The sequence below is a fragment of the Eriocheir sinensis genome, chromosome 57 (genome assembly GCF_024679095.1).
Source record: "Eriocheir sinensis breed Jianghai 21 chromosome 57, ASM2467909v1, whole genome shotgun sequence".
NCBI lineage: Eukaryota > Metazoa > Arthropoda > Malacostraca > Decapoda > Varunidae > Eriocheir > Eriocheir sinensis.
In genome coordinates, this window is record NC_066565.1 from 1,004,945 (window position 1) to 1,025,227 (window position 20,283).

Sequence of the window (20,283 nt, forward strand, 5' to 3'; positions counted from 1 at the left end):
GATCATTTGAAGCTTTGTCTGGATAGCTTGAGGTCATTGTTTTGATTTATATTTTGTTTTTCTTTGTTTATTTTCATTGTTTTCTTTCTCTTTTTCTTGATACCTTTTAACTTTTTCTCTAATTCACATTCAGGTCAATTGATGCTTTGTCTAAGTGGTTTAATCTATTGTTGTTTTTAGTCTTTCTTTTGTTTTGGTTCAACTTTTCTTTATTTCGTCTATAATCTTTCTTTTATTGTTTTTTTTCTTCCTTGCTTGACATTTATTTTTATTTTCTAGTCCAGGTGGTTTTTGTTATTTTTTTTCTTTTGTTTTCATGTCTCAATCTCCTTTCTTCCTTCCTTCTTTCAATCTCTTCCTTCTGTTTCTCTTTCATTCCATTCTCTCCTTCCTTCAATTTTCATCTCCTCCTCCTCCTCCTCTTCTTCTATCCCATTTCTTTCTCTCTTCTTTTGTTTTTCCTTCCATCCTTCCTTTCTATTTTCAATCCATTCTTTCGGTTTCTCTTTTCAATTTTCATCTCCTTCATCCTTTTCCTCTCCTCCTCCTCCTCCTTTTCTCTCTCTTTTCTTTGTTTTTCCTTTCCATCCTTCCTTCCTTTCTATCTTCAATCCATTCTTTCAGTTTTCATCTCCTTCATCCTCATCTCTCCTCCCCCTCCTCTTCAATCCCTTTTCTTGTGTTTTCCTTCCATCCCTCCTTTCTTTCAATTTTCATCTCCTTCATCCTCATCTCTCCTCCTCCTCTTCAATTCCTTTTCTTTTGTTTTCCTTCCATCCTTCCTTTCTTTCTCCTCCTCTTCTAGCCCTTTCTTTCTTTGTCTCACTCTCTTGTTTACATAAAGGGATCTGAACCCACAAACTCATCCTCTCTCTCTCTCTCTTTTGTTATGCTTTGTTTTTCTATAATACTTCCTTTCTTTGTCTTCCTATCTTTATTTCATGTATCTGACTTGCTTAACTATCTTTCCCTTCATTATTAAAGATGGCACAAGATTTTCAGGTATATATAAATTGTTTCTTTGTTTTCATTCATATTTCTGGTGTGGATATTTGATGTTATTTTCATGCTTGCAGTGTGAAGAGTGTTTTGTTTACAGACCTTTATTTTTTATATTTGAAGGCGTATATTAAACTTGCATATATCTGATCATTCTTCTTGGATATATAATTTTTTTCCATATCAAACTTGCATATACTCAATTTCATTTCATATTTGTTGCTGGTATAATAATGTTACTATGTACATATATCTTCTCTTATCTCCACAATCATCTTAACTTGCATATTTAATTTCTTCTTAATACTCTTTAATGATATAATATTTCTAAGGACACATATTTTTCTTTATCTTCACAATCATCTTCTTAATACTCTTTAATGATATAATATTTCTAAGGACACATATTTTTCTTTATCTCCACAATCATCTTCTTAACTTGCATATTTCTTCTTAATACTCTTTAATGATATAATATTTCTAAGGACACATATTTTTCTTTATCTCCACAATCATCTTCTTAACTTGCATATTTCTTCTTAATACTCTTTAATGATATAATATTTCTAAGGACACATATCTTTCTTTATCTCCACAATCATATCTTCTTCCTAATGGTATATTGTTCCCCTTGCTCCAACATTTCAAGGCTTATTATTTTTTTATAGCAAAGGAGACAGCTCAAGGGCAACAAAAGGACTGTAGAAAAAAAAGCCCGCTACTCACCGCTCCGATTCAGATCATTGTACTCAGTCTCTTACGCTTGCCGACTTCCACCCCAAAAATTGTCCCCTCGACTCATCAACGAAATTCAATGGTAGTTATGTTGTGGTTTTTCATGAATCAATAAAGAAATAATAACAGTAATTCACAGGACCGTCTATGGACATGGAGTAAAGCGTGCATAAACAATTTTTCAACTAAGGTCATGTTTAAATGGTTAATTACAGGTGTTTTTTTAGCCTTAGTTATGGGTCAGAAGCCAGATAATATGAGGCTTTGGGTACGATAACCTGCCACTCCCCTGCTCCCCTGTGGCCTCCCCCTGCTCCCCTGACCTAACCTCCCCCAGCAGTAGGTTAGTTCCCCGCATTCCTCCTACCCCCTTTCCTTCTCCCCAGCAGTAGGCAACCTCTCACACTCTCTCCCTGTTTATTCTGCCACTCCCAATGCTCCCCTGTGGCCTTCCCCCTGCCCTGACCTAGTAGCCTCCCCCAGCAGTAGGTTAGCTCCCCCATTCCTCCTCCCCCCTGCCCCAGCCTCCCCCAGCAATAAGCAACCTCTCACTCCCATTCCCCCATCACTCCCCAGTTTCCCCCAGTGGTAGGTCCTATACCATTCCTCCTATCCTACCCATTCCCCCAGCCTTCCCCAGGAGTAGACCCCATCTCATTCACCCTCCCACCCATCACTCCCATTCCCCCAGGAGTAGGCCCCATCTCATTCCCCCTCCCACCCATCACTCCCAGTCCCCCAGCCTTCCCCAGGAGTAGGCCCCATCTCATTCCCCATACCACCATTCACTCCCATTCCCCCAGGAGTAGGCCCCATCTCATTCCCCCTTCCCCTACCACTCCCCTTGTTCCCCCGCCTCGCCCCCGCCGTGCCCCCGCCTCGCCCCCTGCCGTGCCCCGTCCCCCCCGCCGTGCCCCAGCCCCCCGTTCCCCCCGCCGTGCCCCGCCGTGCCCCCGCCCACTCACTTGAGGCCCAGGTGGACGAGGTGCTGGCCGATGAGTCGTACCATGTCTTGCTGCACGGTGCTGAGCCTCGGCGCCGCGCTCTCCTCCTCGCCCAAGCCATTGACCGCCTGAGCGCCGTCGCCCTCCGTGCCGTTGTGCTGCGCCTCTGCCCCGTTGGCGTGCTGCTGCTGCTGCTGCTGCTGCATGGTGCTGAGCGGGCTGGCGGGGGTGCTGCTGGCGATGGTGGGGGCCTCGGGCGAGAGTTTCCGACGCTTGCGGGGCGGCGGAGAGCGTCCACCGGGCTGCGGGTCCTGCCAGGAGGCCAGCGTGTCTACGGGGGCGCCGTGGTGAAGGCACACCACCACTGAGCACAGCCGCGAGGGTCCGCCCGAGAGAGACGCTCGATCCCCGAAGGTCGCAGGAGGAGGATCGACTACTGCCTCCTTCCAGCTGGCGCCGCGAACTCACCGCGCACTCAAACACTCTTCTGAAAACCCATAAACAAAACACGATTCACGCTTATACTTCTATAAAAACCCGCTTCCCACCATTATAAAATTAACATGGAAGGTTTTAATGCATGAGCCGTGAAGGGAACGTGTATTCATCCCCGGGTTAGAGATATGGACGGGCATTGTTGGAATCGTACACTTTCCACAAAACCCCAAAACAAACCATGATTCACGCCTCCTCTTTGATTAAAACCCGCTTTCCACCATTACAAAATTAATATGGAAGACTTTAAAGCATTGTGCATGGAGGGAATGTACCTTTGTCCCCGAGTTAGAGATATGGACGGGCATTGTTGGACTTGTTGTCGACGCAAAACACAAAAACAAACCACTATTCACACCTACACGGAGATTAAAACACACTTTCCACCATTACAAAATTAATATGGAAGACTTTAAAGCACTGTGCATGGAGGGACTGTACCTTCATCCCCGAGTTAGAGATATGGACGGGCATTGTTGAACTTGTTGTCGACGCAAAACACAAAAACAAACCACTATTCACACCTACACCAAGATTAAAACACACTTTCCACTTCTCCAAAATTAATATAGAAGACTTTAAAGCACTGTGCGTAAAGGGCAAGTGTATTTATCCCCGAGTTCAAGATCTCCGTGGGGCTTTCCTTCCATTGTTAGAGATGCTGGGCTTCAGACGCTCTCCAGAAAAACACAAAAACAAACACTATTACAACCCTCAACCTTAATCATAACCACCAAAATACACCTCAAAATTAACATGGAAGCCTTTAATGCGATGTACGTGAAGGGAAAGTGTATTTATCCCCGAGTTAAAGATAGGAACGGACATTGTTGGACTCCTTGTGCCTCAAACACTCTCCACAAAACCCCAAAATAAACCATAATTTTCCCCTCCACCTCCATTAAAACCAACCACCCAACCTCTGAAAATTAACATGGAAGACTTTAAATTATTAGGCGTAAAGGGGAAGTGTATTTATGCCCGATTTAGACATATTCGTGGGGCATTCCTTCCTGGGGTGGACATTGCTGCAGCTGCTGTGACTCAAAAACTCTCCTTAAAACCCCAAAATAAACCTTAATACAACCCACAACCTCCATTAAACCCACTTTCTACCACTCCAAAATTAACAAAGATGGAATTAGAGCATGACTACATAACAATATCCCTTTATTTCCATGGCAACGTATCTCATGACTTGCATACTTAATTTTCCATATCACCTCTATTAAACCAACTCCCAGGCGCCTCAAAATTAACACAGAGCAACATAGAGGAACTTAAAACATATGCAATGAAAATAAAGTGTGTGTGACCCCGTGTGACCCCGAATTAAAGGTGTTTGTGGGTCATTCCTCACTGGGTTGAACATTATTGGAACTGTTGTGCTTCCCGAGACAACAAACAGTTCAAGGCAGGGAGATTCGGGCAGGGAAAGGGAGGCAAGGGTTGGGGAAGGGAGATTAGGGCACGGAAAGGGAGACAAGGGTAGGGGAAGGGAGATTAGGGCAGGGAAAGGGAGACAAGGGCAGGGGAAGGGAGAGACAGGCAGACAAGGACAGGGAAAGGGATATTAGGGCAGGGGAAGGGAGAGACAGGCAGACAAGGACGGGAAAGGAGAGACAGGCAGACAAGGACGGGAAAGGAGAGACAGGGAGATTAGGGCAGGGGAAGGGAGACAAGGACAGTGGAAGGAAGAGACAGGGAGACAAGGCCAGGGGAAGGGAGAGACAGGGAGACAAGGCCAGGGGAAGGGAGAGACAGGGAGACAAGGCCAGGGGAAGGGAGAGACAGGGAGACAAGGCCAGGGGAAGGGAGAGACAGGGAGACAAGGACAGGGGAAGGGAGAGACAGGGAGACAAGGCCAGGGGAAGGGAGAGACAGGGAGACAAGGCCAGGGGAAGGGAGAGACGGAAAGGGAGACAAGGACAGGGGAAGGGAGAGACAGGGAAAGGGAGACAAGGACAGGGGAAGGGAGAGACAGGGAAAGGGAGACAAGGACAGGGGAAGGGAGAGACAGGGAAAGGGAGACAAGGACAGGGGAAGGGAGAGACAGGGAGACAAGGCCAGGGGAAGGGAGAGACAGGGAGACAAGGCCAGGGGAAGGGAGAGACAGGGAGACAAGGACAGGGGAAGGGAGAGATAGGGTAAGGCTGGCTGTCAAATGTTTATGATAGAGTTAAATGACTTAAAAGATTGGCATTGAATCTTTTATATTTACTTTGGTTTATTAAATGTCTTGTTAAATTAAATTATCTCCTCCTCCTCCTCTTCTTCCTCCTCCTCCTCCTCCTCCTCCTCCTCCTCCTCTTTGTCTTCTCCTCTCAGCTTCGTAGAGAGAATTAATGAAAGAGAAAATAAAAGAAAGTAAAGGAAATGAACAAAATAAGATAAAAATAATGTAATATATCCTCTCCTTCCCTTCCCTTCTCTTCCTTTCCCTTCCCTTCCTTCTCTCTCCTTCCCTTCCCTTCTCTTCTCTTCCTTTCCCTTCCCTTCCTTCTCTCTCTCTCTCTCTCTCTCTCTCTCTCTCTCTCTCTCTCTCTCTCTCTCTCTCTCTCTCTCTCTCTCTTTCCTCTCCTTCCTTTCTCCTTCTCTTCCCTTCCCTTCCCTTTCTTCTCTCTCTCTCTCTCTCTCACTCTCCCCTTCTATTCCCTTCCCTCTCCTTCCTTCCCCTTCCCTTCCCTTCTCTCTCTCTCCCTAAATAAGCCTCGCCCAGACTCCAGAAGCTCACCCTCTTCCTCTATTACAGTGACGCCATCATCACCGCCACCATCGTCATCACCAGGAGCCATGGGGGACTACCAGGCATCACCCATGGACGATCTCGGTACGGGTGTGATTCTGGACTTTTTTGTGTGTGTGACTTTAATTTGGTTTATTTCACTTGTTATTATTTCCTCCTCCTCCTTCTTCTTCTTCCTCCTCTTTATCCTCCTCCTCCTCCTCCTTCTGTCTCTTTCCTTTCCTTCCTTTCCCTTCTCTTCCTTTCCCTACCCTTCCCTCTCCTTCCTCTCCCTTCCTTTCCCTACCCTTCCCTTCCTTTCCCTTCCCTTCCTTTCCCTTCCCTTCCCTTTCCCTTCCTTACCCTTCCCTTTCCTTCCCTCTCCTCTCCCATCCCTTCCCTTCCCTTCCATACCCTCTCCATCCCTTCCCTTCCCTTCCCTCCCTTCCTTACTCTCTCCATCCCTTCCCTTCCCTTCCCTCTCCTTCCCTACCCATCCCTCTCCTTCCCTACCCTTCCCATCCCTTCCCTTCCCTTCCCTTCCATACCCTCTCCATCCCTTCCCTTTCCCTTCCATACCCTCTCCATCCCTTCCTTACCCTACCCTTCCCTCCCTTCCCTTCCCTCTCCTTCCTTACCCTCCCCTTCCTCTCCCTTCCCCTCCCTTCCTTCCCATATCCACCAGTCCCATCACAACCCTCCCTCTCTCTCTCTCCACACTTACACACATGACACCTAACACATATGCACTGTCCTAGCAGGTGTGGACGGCCCTGAGTTTACATGCGACTGGTTCACATGTGGGCTGTGTGGCCTCCAGACGTCCTCGATCGAAGGATATGTCAGCCATATGATCCTACAGGAGAGATGCGTCCTACACCTGTGTCCTTCGGGGGCTGTCCGTGACCTCCTCCTCCCCCGGTAAGGCTCTGTAGGATGTGCGGGAAGGATGTTGTTTTTGTTGTTTCGTTTTGTTTTTGTGTGTCCTATATCCTTGTTTTTTGCTGTAGGATGTGTTTGAAGGATCTCTTGGTATGATTGTTTTTTTTTTTAATATATCCTTTTCCTCTTTTTCATCTCTCTCTCTCTCTCTCTCTCTCTCTCTCTCTCTCTCTCTCTCTCTCTCTCTCTCTCTCTCTCTTTCAGATTCTCAAAACGGAGGAAGAGGAGGAGAAACCACAGCGAAGAGGAGGCGAGGGAGGAGGAGGAGGATGTGAAGGAGAGAAGAGAAGGAGGAGGAGGAGGAGGAGGAGACACGAAGGTGGAGGTGCAGGCGGAGGAGGTGGAGATGGGGGATGTGAGGAGGTGGAAATGCCAGTTATGTGGACTAACCTTCTCCCGCCAGGCTGCCATCCTCAACCACTTCAAATTACAGGTATGCTGGTTGTAGTAGTTGTAGTAGTAGTAGTAGTAGTAGTAGTAGTAGTAGTAGTGTGAGGAAAAGAGCGTCAATTTATATTAGGTTTTTTCTCTCTCTCTCTCTCTCTCTCTCTCTCTCTCTCTCTCTCTCTCTCTTTCCCTTCCCTTTCTCTCTCTAACTCTCCTTCTCCTTCCTTTCCCTTCCCTTTCTCTCTCTCTCCCTCTCCCCTTCCCTTCCCTTCCTTTCCCCTCCCTACCTTCCCTTCTCTCTCCTCTCCCTTCCCTTTCCCTCACCTACCCTTCCTGTCCCTTCCATCCCTTCCCATCCCTTCTATTCCTCTCACCTACCCTTCCCTTCCACACACAGCACAGGGTTGGCGGAATATCTGGCAGCCCTTGTGACAACCCGAACTCCCGCGCACCCCAAGTGAAGGAGGAGACGGCTGCAGCGATGGCGGCCGCTCCCGTGAGGCATATCATCGCTGTCGAGACCCAAGGCAGCCTGGACCCCATGCCGCAGGTTCAGGAGGAGAGCAGCAAGGCGTGGCGGGAGCTGGGATGTCACCGATGCGGACAGATTTTTAAGACTGTGCGTTGGGGTTTGGTATAGGTTGTTTTTGTTCTTTTTCTTGTTTTCTGTTGCCTTCCTTTCCTTTCTTTTCCTTTCTCTTCTTCCCATTTCTCCTCTTCCCCTTCCTTTCCCTTCCCTTTCTTTTCCTTCCTTTTCCTTCTCTTTCTCTCCCTTCCCTTCCCTCCCATCCCTTCCCTTTCCTCCTCTTTCTCTCCCTTCCCCTTCCCTTCCCTTTCCTCCACTTCTCAACCATTCCCTTCCTTTCCCTTCCCTTCCCTTCCCTCCCCCTCCCCTCCCTTCCCTTCCCTTCCATTTCCTCCTCTTCCACACACCATCCAGTAACATATTCCACTAATCTTCCACTCTCTCCATAAGCCAAACCACCTCACGCCTCCCATCACACATCCTCCGCAGGGCAAAATACTGCGCGCTCACATCTCGGTGGTTCACAGCGAGGGGCGGCCCTTCCAATGTGACTTCCAGGGCTGCTCCTATGCCTTCAAGACCAAGGGCTCCCTCAAGAGGCACCAGCGAAGACATACAGGTAGGGGAAGGAAGGGAGGGATGGGATAGAAGGGAAGGGGATGAGAAAAGAGGGAAAGAGGGAAAGGAAGGGAAAAGTAGGAGAGAAAGAGAGATGGGAGGGAAAGGATGAGGAGGAAAGGGAAGGGGAGAAAGAGAGAGGGGAGGGAAAGAGAGAGGAGGAAAGGGAACGGGAGAAAGAGAGAGGAGGAAAGGGAAGGGGAGAAAGAGAGAGGAGGAAAGGGAAAAGAAGGAGAGAAAGAGAGAGGGGAGGAAAAGGAAGGGAAGGAAAAGGAGGGGAGAAAAGGAAAGGGATAGAAAGGGATGGGAAAAGAGAGAGAGAGAGAGAGAGAGAGAGAGACGAAATATAAGAGTGTTTTTTGTTTTGTAGCTGTGAAGAATAAATTTTGAGATACAGACATTAAAAGACGTCCCCTTCCCCCGCTGGGCTGCCCGAGCGCGCCTGGGGGTATAGTCTCATTGCGAGCGCTTAGCAAGGAAAGGGTTAAGCTTGTTTTAGTGAAGGTATACTAGGCTATGTTAAGTTAGATTCAAGAGGATGGTTTAAATAAAGTGTAATATTTTTTAGTGAATATCGCATTAGGTTAAGTTAGGTCAAGTTCGGCATAGAAAGACCAGTTAGAATAGGGTCATTAGGTTAAGTATATTGTATTCCGGGTTAGACTGTACTAGGTTAAGTTGGGTCAGGTTAAGTTAGGTCAGGTCACACCCACCAGTCAAAATAAGGTTGTTAAGTTCTATATCAAGCTGGGTTTAGTGAGGGTATACTAGGCTATGTTAAGTTAGATTCAAGAGGATGGTTTAGATAGAGTATAATATTTTTAGTGAATATCGCATTAGGTCAAGTTAGGTCAAGTTCGGCATAGTACAGACCAGTTAAAATAGGGTCATTAATTCCTATATCCCCGGCATACTGACCCCACACTTCTCCAACCCCAGGGGAGCGTCCATTCTCCTGTTTTAAGTGAATATTGCGTTAGGTCAAGTTAGGTCAAGTTCGGCATAGAAAGACCAGTTAAAATAGTCATTAATTCCTATATCCCCGGCATACTGACCCCACACTTCTCCGACCCCAGGGGAGCGTCCATTCTCCTGTTTTAAGTGAATATTGCGTTAGGTCAAGTTAGGTCAAGTTCGGCATAGAAAGACCAGTTAAAATAGTCATTAATTCCTATATCCCCGGCATACTGACCCCACACTTCTCCGACCCCAGGGGAGCGTCCATTCCCATGTTTTAAGTGAATATTGCGTTAGGTCAAGTTAGGTCAAGTTCGGCATAGAAAGACCAGTTAAAATAGGGTCATTAATCCCTATATCCCCGGCACACTGACCCCACACTTCTCCAACCCCAGGGGAGCGTCCATTCTCCTGTTTTAAGTGAATATCGCGTTAGGTCAAGTTAGGTCAAGTTCGGCATAGTACAGACCAGTTAAAATAGGGTCATTAATTCCTATATCCCCGGCACACTGACCCCACACTTCTCCAACCCCAGGGGAGCGTCCATTCTCCTGTTTTAAGTGAATATCGCGTTAGGGTAAGTTAGGTCAAGTTCGGCATAGAAAGACCAGTTAAAATAGAGTCATTAATTCCTATATCCCCGGCATACTGACCCCACACTTCTCCAACCCCAGGGGAGCGTCCATTCTCCTGTTTTAAGTGAATATTGCGTTAGGTCAAGTTAGGTCAAGTTCGGCATAGTACAGACCAGTTAAAATAGGGTCGTTAATTCCTATATCCCCGGCACACTGACCCCACACTTCTCCAACCCCAGGGGAGCGTCCATTCTCCTGTTTTAAGTGAATATTGCATTAGGTCAAGTTAGGTCAAGTTCGGCATAGTACAGACCAGTTAAAATAAGGTCATTAATTCCTATATCCCCGGCATACTGACCCCACACTTCTCCGACCTCAGGGGAGCGTCCATTCTCCTGTTTTAAGTGAATATTGCATTAGGTCAAGTTCGGCATAGTACAGACCATTTAGAATAGGGTCATTAATTCCTATATCCCCGGCACACTGACCCCACACTTCTCCAACCCCAGGGGAGCGTCCATTTGCGTGTCAACAATGTGGGCGGCAGTTCCGAGAGTCCGGCTCCCTGACGCGACACATGCAGGCCCAGATCTCGTGTGTCAGAAAGTCCGATGCGCAAATTCCTTTATATGGCCGTACCCTGCCCCTGCACCCCCCGCCCCACGCTGACAGGAAGGTAGGTTGGGTATGGTGTCTTCCTCCTCCTCCTCCTCTTCCTCTTCCTCTTCCTCCACCACCATCACCACCACCATCTCCTCTCGCCTTCAGCCCAGCGTATCGCTCGACATCAAGTTCAGTCTCAAGCAGGAGTTGTCATCCGCCGAGGAGGACCCATCAACCAGGCTACCGACACCATCCGCGGCTGCCGCCCACCTGGATGAGAGCAAGGCGGTGTTACGGAGCCAATTAGCGACAGGTGGCCCAGGTAGGTTAGGGGAGGGGGGGGAGGGAGGGGGGATAGTTTAAAGGGAAAGGAAGGGAAGGGACGGAGGGGGTGGGGGTATAGTTTGAAGGGAAGGGAAGGGAAGGGCTTAGAAAGGGAGGGAAGGGAAAGGAAGGGAAGGGCTTAGGAAGAGAGGGAAGATAAGGAAAGGATGGGAAGGAGGGAGAGGGGCTTAGAATGGGAGGGAAGGGGAGGAAAGAAGGAAGGGAAGGAGAGGGAAGGGAGATAGTTTGAAGGGAAGGGAAGGGGAGGAAAGAAGGAAGGGAAGGGAAGGGAAGGAGAGGGAATGGATATAGTTTGAAGCGAAGTGAAGTGGAGGCGAGAAGGAAGGGAAGGGAAGGGAAGGAGAGGGAAGGGAGATAGTTTGAAGGGAAGGGAAGGGGAGGAAAGAAGGAAGGGAAGGGAAGGGAAGGAGAGGGAAGGGATATAGTTTGAAGGGAAGGGAAGGGGAGGAAAGAAGGAAGGGAAGGGAAGGGAAGGAGAGGGAAGGGAGATAGTTTGAAGGGAAGGGAAGGGGAGGAAAGAAGGAAGGGAGGGAAGAAGGGAAGGAGAGGGAAGGGGAATGGCTTAGAATTGGAGGGAAGGAGAGGAAAGAAGGAAAGGGAAGGGGAGAGGAAAGAAGGAAGGAAGGGAAAGATTAAAAAATGTATATACTATATGAAGAGGAAAATGAGGAGGAGGAAGGAGAGGAAGGAGGAAGAGGAGGAAGAAGAAAAAAAAGAAGAAGAAGAGGAAGAAGAGAACAGACACAGTAAAGGAAGGAAGGAAGGAAGGAAGAAAATGCAAAAGAGGAAGTGGAGGAAATGACAAGAACTTAGACATATTGAAAGAAGGAAGGAAGGAAGGAAGGAAGGAATTAGAAGGAAGGAAAACAGTGATAATTATAATCTCTCTCTCTCTCTCTCTCTCTCTCTCTCTCTCTCTCTCTCTCCCAGGTGGCCATATGGTGAAGGTCGAGAGTGGCGGCCCCAGCGCTGGCCCTCCGCCACTCCACGTGTGCAAGACGGAGCCACAGCCGCCACCGCCTCCGCCGCCCTCATCCACCTGCTCCACTCCTCCACCTCGACCCTTGGAGAACACAGGTAACAGACAGATAGATAGATAGACAGAGAATGAGAGAGAGATAGACTTTATTTTTATTATTATTATTATTATTATGATTTTCTTTCCTCATTATTCCTTCCTTCCTTCCTTCCTTCCTTCCTTTCTCCACTTCTTCCTCCCTTCCTTCCTCTCCTCCCATCTTCCCCAGACACAGGTAATGGCAGGGAGGAGGAGGAAGAGGAGGAGGAGGACATCAAGCCCCCGTCCTTCCTTCCGGACATCCTACGGAACTCCTTCACCTGCCCTGTCTGCTTCAAGTCCTACACACAGCGTCCTGCCCTGGCGCTCCACATAAAACTCCATCTGGGTGAGTCTGCCACTGGGGGAGCCTGGGGGGGACCTGGGGAAGGGCTGGGGGTGGAGCGGAAGGGGGAGGGACTGGGAGGGGAGTTAAGGAGTGCTGGAGGGACTGGGGAAGGGATGGGAGAGAAAGGGATGGAAAGGGAAGGGAGAGAAAGGGATGGAAAGGGAAGAGAAGGAAAGGGAAGGGAAGGGAAGGGAAAGGATATTTTGTAAGTGATTTTAAAGAAAGAGAAAGAAAGAAAAGGAAAATAAAGAGAGAGAGGAGAGAGAGAGAGAGAGAGAGAGAGAGAGAGAGAGAAAGGAAGGAAGAATGAAAAATGAAGCAGAAAAATAAAGAAAAACACACACACACACACACACACACACACACACACACACACACACACACACACACACACACACACACCTATCCTGATGCCATATGTTCCCACCCCCAGACGAGCTCGGTGACAGCTGTAGCGAGTGCCATCGGAGGTTCACGTCGCGCCAGGCTCTGGGGCGGCACCTCTCGGCACACTCTTCGCTGCGTCAGTTCGAGTGCGGCGAGTGCGGGAAAACCTTCAAGCTGCTGAGCCACGCCAAGACGCACCTCCTCGCGCACTCCTCCGTCAAGAGTGTGCCCTGCCGATACTGCCCTAACCTGTACAAGACTAAGGTGAGGGGGAGGTGACTGGGTGTTATTCTATACTTTTTTTCCTTTTTCATTCCTCTTTCGATTATTTTTTGTTCCTGTTCAAGACTAAGCTAAAAAACGAGAAAAAAAAAGCAGCCTCACTATAAATAAAATACACTTGAACCCTGTGTTGGGGGGGCAGTGACTGGGTGTTATTCTATACTTTTTTTCCTTTTTCAGTCCTCTTTCGATTATTTTTTGTTGCCATTCAAGATTAAGCTAAAAAAAGGGAAAAAAACAACAGCCTCACTATAAATAAAATACACTTGAACCCTGTGATGGGGGGGCAGTGACTGGCATATGACCACAGATGTTGCGCCGACTAAACCAAACTTTCCCATCTCCTATAATTCCTTCCCCTTCTGTCTCTCTCCGGCATATGACCACAGATGCGCCGACTAAACAAAACTTTCCCTTCTCCTATAATTCCTTCCCCTTCTGTCTCTCTCCGGCATATGACCACAGATGTTGCGCTCACTAAACCAAACTTTCCCTTCTCCTATAATTCCTTCCCCTTCTGTCTCTCTCCGGCATATGACCACAGATGTTGCGCCCACTAAACAAAACTTTCCCTTCTCCTATAATTCCTTCCTTCTGTCTCTCTCGGCATATGACCACAGATGTTGCACCGACTAAACAAAACTTTCCAACATTGTCCTATAAGTCCTTCCCCTTCTGTCTCTCTCCGGCATATGACCACAGATGTTGCGCCGACTAAACAAAACTTTCCCTTCTCCTATAATTCCTTCCCCTTCTGTCTCTCTCCGGCATATGACCACAGATGTTGCGCCGACTAAACCAAACTTTCCGTTCTATAATTCCTTCCCCTTCTGTCTCTCTCCGGCATATGACCACAGATGTTGCGCCGACTAAACCAAACTTTCCTTTTCTCTAACCCTATTTTCAAACCCTATTCTCTCTCTCTTAACCCTATTTCCAAACCCTTTTCTTGCTCTCTAAGTCTTTTATTCAACTATATTCTCTCCTTCTAACTTTATTTTCAAACCCTTTTCTCTCTCTGTATATTTTTCGAACCCTCTTCTTTCTTTCTCTGTACCATTTTTTTCCCCATTTTTTAAACTTTCTAACTCTCTAACCCTTTTATCAAACCCTATTCTGTCTCTCTCTGAACTCTGTATTCAAACCCCTGTCTGACTCTCTCTCTCCCTGACCCTTTTATCAAACCCTATTCTGTCTCCCTTAACTTTATATTCAAACCCCTGTCTGACTCTCTCTCTCTCCCTGACCCTATTATCAAATCCTATTCTGTCTCCCTTAACTCTGTATTCAAACCCCTGTCTGACTCTCTCTCTCCCTGACCCTATTATCAAACCCTATTCTGTCTCCCTTAACTCTGTATTCAAACCCCTGTCTGACTCTCTCTCTCCCTGACCCTATTATCAAACCCTATTCTGTCTCTCTTAACTCTGTATTCAAACCCCTGTCTGACTCTCTCTCTCCCTGACCCTATTATCAAACCCTATTCTGTCTCCCTTAACTCTGTATTCAAACCCCTTTCTGACTCTCTCTCTCCCTGACCCTATTATCAAACCCTATTCTGTCTCCCTTAACTCTGTATTCAAACCCCTGTCTGACTCTCTCTCTCCCTGACCCTATTATCAAACCCTATTCTGTCTCCCTTAACTCTGTATTCAAACCCCTGTCTGACTCTCTCTCTCACAGACCCTAATATAAAACCCTATTCTGTCTCCCTTAACTCTGTATTCAAACCCCTGTCTGACTCTCTCTCTCCCTGACCCTATTATCAAACCCTATTCTGTCTCCCTTAACTCTGTATTCAAACCCCTGTCTGACTCTCTCTCTCCCTGACCCTATTATCAAATCCTATTCTGTCTCCCTTAACTCTATTTTCAAACCCCTGTCTGACTCTCTCTCTCCCTGACCCTATTATCAAACCCTATTCTGTCTCCCTTAACTCTGTATTCAAACCCCTGTCTGACTCTCTCTCTCCCTGACCCTATTATCAAACCCTATTCTGTCTCCCTTAACTCTGTATTCAAACCCCTGTCTGACTCTCTCTCCCTGACCCTATTATCAAATCCTATTCTGTCTCTGAACTCTGTATTCAAACCCCTGTCTGACTCTCTCTCTCCCTGACCCTATTATCAAACCCTATTCTGTCTCTCTTAACTCTGTATTCAAACCCCTGTCTGACTCTCTCTCTCCCTGACCCTATTATCAAACCCTATTCTGTCTCCCTTAACTCTATATCCAAACCCCTGTCTGACTCTCTCTCCCTGACCCTATTATCAAATCCTATTCTGTCTCTCTTAACTCTATACTCAAACCCCTGTCTGACTCTCTCTCTCCCTGACCCTATTATCAAATCCTATTCTGTCTCCCTTAACTCTGTATTCAAACCCCTGTCTGACTCTCTCTCTCCCTGACCCTATTATCAAACCCTATTCTGTCTCTCTTAACTCTGTATTCAAACCCCTGTCTGACTCTCTCTCCCTGACCCTATTATCAAACCCTATTCTGTCTCACATAACTCTGGATCCAAACCCCTGTCTGACTCTCTCTCCCTGACCCTATTATCAAACCCTATTCTGTCTCCCTTAACTCTGTATTCAAACCCCTGTCTGACTCTCTCTCTCCCTGACCCTATTATCAAACCCTATTCTGTCTCCCTTAACTCTATACTCAAACCCCTGTCTGACTCTCTCTCTCCCTGACCCTATTATCAAACCCTATTCTGTCTCCCTTAACTCTGTATTCAAACCCCTTTCTGACTCTCTCTCTCCCTGACCCTATTATCAAACCCTATTCTGTCTCCCTTAACTCTCTATACAAACCCCAGTCTGACTCTCTCTCTGCCTGACCATTTTATCAAACCCTATTCTGTCTCCCTTAACTCTGTATTCAAACCCCTGTCTGACTCTCTCTCCCTGACCCTATTATCAAATCCTATTCTGTCTCTGAACTCTGTATTCAAACCCCTGTCTGACTCTCTCTCTCCCTGACCCTATTATCAAACCCTATTCTGTCTCTCTTAACTCTGTATTCAAACCCCTGTCTGACTCTCTCTCTCCCTGACCCTATTATCAAACCCTATTCTGTCTCCCTTAACTCTATTTTCAAACCCCTGTCTGACTCTCTCTCTCCCTGACCCTATTTTCAAACCCTATTCTGTCGCCCTTAACCCCATTTCCAAACCCTATCCTCCCATACTATACATTTACACCCCTTCCCTCTCCCCCCCATCCCCAGAGTGCCAGGAACATGCACGAACGCACACACACCAGCGCGCCGTCCTTCCCCTGCGTGGAGTGCCAGCGAGCGTTCGCCACCAAGGCCTCTCTCGTCCGGCACCTCAGGACACACACCGGGGAGGCGCCCTTCTCCTGCCGGCACTGTGGGCGCACCTTCAAGGAACATGGCACCCTCGCTAGGCACCTCAGGCATAAGGGTACGGCTGTGTGTGTTTTTTTTTCTAATGGTGAGAAAGATAGAGAAGAAATAAAAACAGTCATCCCTATTCCCCTGTTGTTGTAAGCTTACCCTGTTGTCATGCGTGCCCCCCAGTGCCATGTGCCCAGCAAGCCAGGATGGACCGACAGCTGGGTGGTGATGTTGGCATTCATCTCCTACCGCCCAGCGAGACCTCCACCATCAAGGACGAGGGCAGTGGGGCGAGAGTGGATGAGGAGGACCCTGCCAGCGACACAGACCAGGTGAGAGGTGTGTGTGTGTGTGTGTGTGTGATGTGGTGATAGATAGACTATTTTTACTCTGGTTTGTAATGGTGTGTGTGTGTGTGTGTGTGTATGTGTGTGTGGTGGGAGTGATGTGGTGATAGATAGACTATTTTTACGCTGGTTTGTAATGGTGTGTGTGTGTGTGTGTGTGTGTGTGTGGTGGGAGTGATGTTGTGATAGATAGACTGTTATTATGCTGGTTTGTAATGGTGTGTGTGTGTGTGTGTGTGTGTGTGTGTGTTGTGGTGATAGATTGTCTTACCATTAATACTCTTTAAAGGGCAAAGAAAAGAGGGAAAAATATAAGTGAACCGATTGATGTAGAGATGAATTGATTGATCGGATGTAAGATAGAGTGACTGAGCGAGTGTGGAAAGGAATTGATTAAAGGTTTATATAGTCACCGATACCCTGAATTGACTTTGATAGATGAATTCCGTGGCCGAGAAATAGATAGTTTGACAGTATTTATTTATTTATTTTTTTTTTTATGCGGCATGGGAAGCAACTCAAAGGGGCAAAAAAAAAAGTAGGAAAACATAAATAATAATAATAATAATAATAATAATAATAATAATAATAATAATAATAATAAAAATGACCTCTCCTTCTGCAGGTGTCCGAGGGTGGTACCAGCAGCATCTTCAGGGAGAGAGAGGAGGAGGAGGAGGAGGAGGAGGAGGAAGAGGGTAGCAACTTGGAATGGAACGAAGAAGAAGATGCGGAAGAGGAGGAGGAGGAGGAGGAGGAGGAGGGGGGGCTAGCAGAAGGATGCAGACCCCCAAGGATTCTGCTAATGGGGAAGGACTCCTCTGCTTCCCTCCTAACTCACTCTTGAATATGTGAACTCTCTCTCTCTCTCTCTCTCTCTCTCTCTCTCTCTCTCTCTCTCTCTCTCTCTCTCTCAAACGCTTTTTTTTTCTCTATCTTTTTCTGGTTAACTCCTTTCCGAATGCATAATCTCTCTCTCTCTCTCTCTCTCTCTCTCTCTCTCTCTCTCTCTCTCTCTCTCTCTCTCTCTCTCTCTCTCAAACGCTCTTTTTTCTCTCTCTTTTTCTGGTTAACTCCTTTCCGAATGCATAATATCTCTCTCTCTCTCTCTCTCTCTCTCTCTCTCTCTCTCTCTCTCTCTCTCTCTCTCTCTCTCTCTCTCTCTCTCTCTGCTGTATGTGTAATCTTCCTAGTCAAAGGTAATCAATTTAAGATGTCGCTAATTCTCAAAGCCTAAATCCCCTATCCAATTCACCCATATAAAAACCCTCTCGCAAGTCACTGGTATTTTCACGAACTGCTTTATGACGCTGGTGATAGCCTGGCACTGGGACTGAAGATATTATTAAAACATCATCATCATCATCAACTTGTTTTTGGTCAATCTTCCCACCTCTACATTATATTCAAACTCGCAGAAAGGTATAATTTTAAGGATTGGTGTGCTTAACCTGGTGTTAGCTGCGGGGACCATGTTTCTTAATGGTCCCCCCAAGCGAGAAAAATGAGAAAAAATCATCACTCACACAAACCATTTCATAATATATATCAAAGTATTTGTGATCAGATTATGTATCATCTACTTTTGGGGGATTATATCATGGCACAAATTTGGCCCGTCGCTGCTACACGGTAAAGCCACAAATTTGGCCCATCGCTGCTACACGGTAAAGCCACAAATTTGGCCCATCGCTGCTACACGGTAAAGCCACAAATTTGGCCCGTCGTTGCTACACGGTAAAGCCACAAATTTGGCCCGTCGCTGCTACACGGTAAAGCCACAAATTTGGCCGTCATTTCTACGGTAAAGCCACAAATTTATTATCGCTGCTACACGGTAAAGCCACAAATTTGGCCCGTCGTTGCTACGGTAAAGCCACAAATTTGGCCCGTCGCTGCTACGGTAAAGCCACAAATTTGGCCGTCACTGCTACATGGTAAAGCCACAAATTTATTGTCGCTGCTACATGGTAACGCCACAAATTTGGCCCTTCGCTGCTACACGGTAAAGCCACAAATTTGGCCCATCGCTGCTACGTAAAGCCACAAATTTGGCATCACTGCTACATGGTAAATCCACAAATTTGGCCCGTCGCTGCTACGGTAAAGCCACAAATTTGGCCTGTCGCTGCTACGGTAAAGCCACAAATTTGGCCCGTCGCTGCTACGGTAAACCACAAATTTATTATCGCTGCTACATGGTAAAGCCACAAATTTGGCCCGTCGCTGCTACGGTAAAGCCACAAATTTGACGTCGCTGCTACATGGTAAAACCACAAATTTGGCCCGTCGCTGCTACATGGTAAAGCCACAAATTTGGCCGTCGCTGCTACACGGTAAAGCCACAAATTTGGCCCGTCGCTGCTACACGGTAAAGCCACAAATTTGGCCCATCGCTGCTACATGGTAAAGCCACAAATTTGGCCCGTCGCTGCTACATGGTAAAGCCACAAATTTGGCCCGTCGCTGCTACATGGTAAAGCCACAAATTTGGCCCGTCGCTGCTACACGGTAAAGCCACAAATTTGGCCCGTCGCTGCTACACGGTAAAGCCACAAATTTGGCCCATCGCTGCTACATGGTAAAGCCACAAATTTGGCCCGTCGCTGCTACACGGTAAAGCCACAAATTTGGCCCGTCGCTGCTACATGGTAAAGCCACAAATTTGGCCCGTCGCTGCTACACGGTAAAGCCACAAATTTGGCCCGTCGCTGCTACATGGTAAAGCCACAAATTTGGCCCGTCGCTGCTACATGGTAAATCCACAAATTTGTCCCGTCGCTGCTACACGGTAAAGCCACAAATTTGGCCCGTCGCTGCTACATGGTAAAGCCACAAATTTGGCCCGTCGCTGCTACATGGTAAAGCCACAAATTTGGCCCGTCGCTGCTACACGGTAAAGCCACAAATTTGGCCCGTCGCTGCTACACGGTAAAGCCACAAATTTGGCCCATTGCTGCTACCGGGTTAATCTTACACCCTAAACTTTTAATAATGGAAAAGGGAAACAGGGCATCCATGAACCCAAGATATATTTCACGAGACACAAACGATACACAAATACAACGTAACAAAATAAATCAAGCACAAAAAGACTTACATAAAGCACTGTGAGGGCATATATAGGGCAAAAAAAATAAATTTACCCTGGAACTTTTAATAATGGAAAAGGGAAACCGGGCATGCATAACACCAAGATATATTTCACGATACATAAAATACACAAATACAACGTAACAAAAATAAACCAAGCACAAAAAGACTATAAAAAAGCACTCTGAAGGCATTATAACACGAAAAAATTCAATATATAAGACAAGATGGCGGAGGAGGACTGGAGGAGACGGCCGCGCCATGTTGGACCAAAAAGAGTGTTTATAAAATGTCCGATTATCAACGTTTTTAAAGGAGCCACGACGCTGACAATGGACGTGCCGAGACCTGAATCTTCCCTGAATACCCTGCACAAGCCCAAAGCAAGGTGAGTAGAGGGGGTGATGAGATATACGGGGAATATTAAGTTTAGGTTTGACGGGCTGGGATGTGAAGCTTCGATATTATAATTATTTCGCTTCTAATACGTGACCCAGCTCGTCCCTGACCCATGAAGGCACTACACGCTGAACGAGACATAGTTACTAGGCCTA

The 20,283-nt window shown here is 47.0% G+C and overlaps 3 protein-coding genes across 12 annotated transcripts in view; 2 read left to right on the top strand and 1 right to left on the bottom strand.

Moving 5' to 3' along the window:
- LOC126984438 (WD repeat-containing protein 26-like) overlaps positions 1-3,842 on the bottom strand; it is a 26,619-nt gene extending 22,777 nt beyond the window's left edge. For 2 of the 6 annotated variants that reach the window (XM_050838062.1, XM_050838068.1), the window contains exons 1-2: positions 3,615-3,761; positions 2,700-3,165 (exon numbers count right to left, since the gene is read on the bottom strand). In XM_050838062.1, the coding sequence (XP_050694019.1) occupies positions 2,700-2,884 (185 nt within the window). In that variant the 5' untranslated portion in view covers positions 2,885-3,165; positions 3,615-3,761. Of the gene's footprint in view, positions 1-2,699; positions 3,532-3,614 lie in introns of all 6 variants that reach the window. The other 4 variants (XM_050838064.1, XM_050838067.1, XM_050838065.1 and 1 more) reach the window with 4 other exon arrangements.
- On the top strand, positions 3,811-18,001 carry LOC126984437 (transcription factor E4F1-like). Of its 4 annotated transcripts, none has more exons than XM_050838058.1 (14): positions 3,811-3,949; positions 5,926-6,003; positions 6,660-6,819; positions 7,045-7,273; positions 7,625-7,846; positions 8,243-8,372; positions 10,413-10,579; positions 10,672-10,828; positions 11,782-11,928; positions 12,099-12,257; positions 12,691-12,908; positions 16,158-16,356; positions 16,473-16,621; positions 17,262-18,001. In XM_050838058.1, exons 1-14 carry the CDS (start codon positions 3,943-3,945, stop codon positions 17,481-17,483), a joined length of 2,244 nt encoding a protein of 747 aa, XP_050694015.1. In that variant the 5' UTR covers positions 3,811-3,942; the 3' UTR covers positions 17,484-18,001. The 4 variants fall into 4 exon arrangements, with proteins under 4 accessions (XP_050694015.1, XP_050694016.1, XP_050694018.1 ...); XM_050838059.1 differs by having other exon boundaries at positions 12,105-12,257; XM_050838061.1 differs by lacking the exon at positions 3,811-3,949 and adding an exon at positions 4,524-4,587.
- Positions 18,002-19,941: 1,940 nt separating this feature from the next.
- The window catches only part of LOC126984443 (DNA damage-regulated autophagy modulator protein 2-like), an 11,231-nt gene continuing 10,889 nt past the window's right edge, over positions 19,942-20,283 (top strand). The window contains exon 1 of one of the 2 annotated variants that reach the window (XM_050838072.1): positions 19,942-20,117. The gene's annotated coding sequence lies outside the window, so the exon portion shown is untranslated. The remainder of the gene's footprint in view (positions 20,118-20,283) is intronic. The other variant, XM_050838070.1, reaches the window with a different exon arrangement.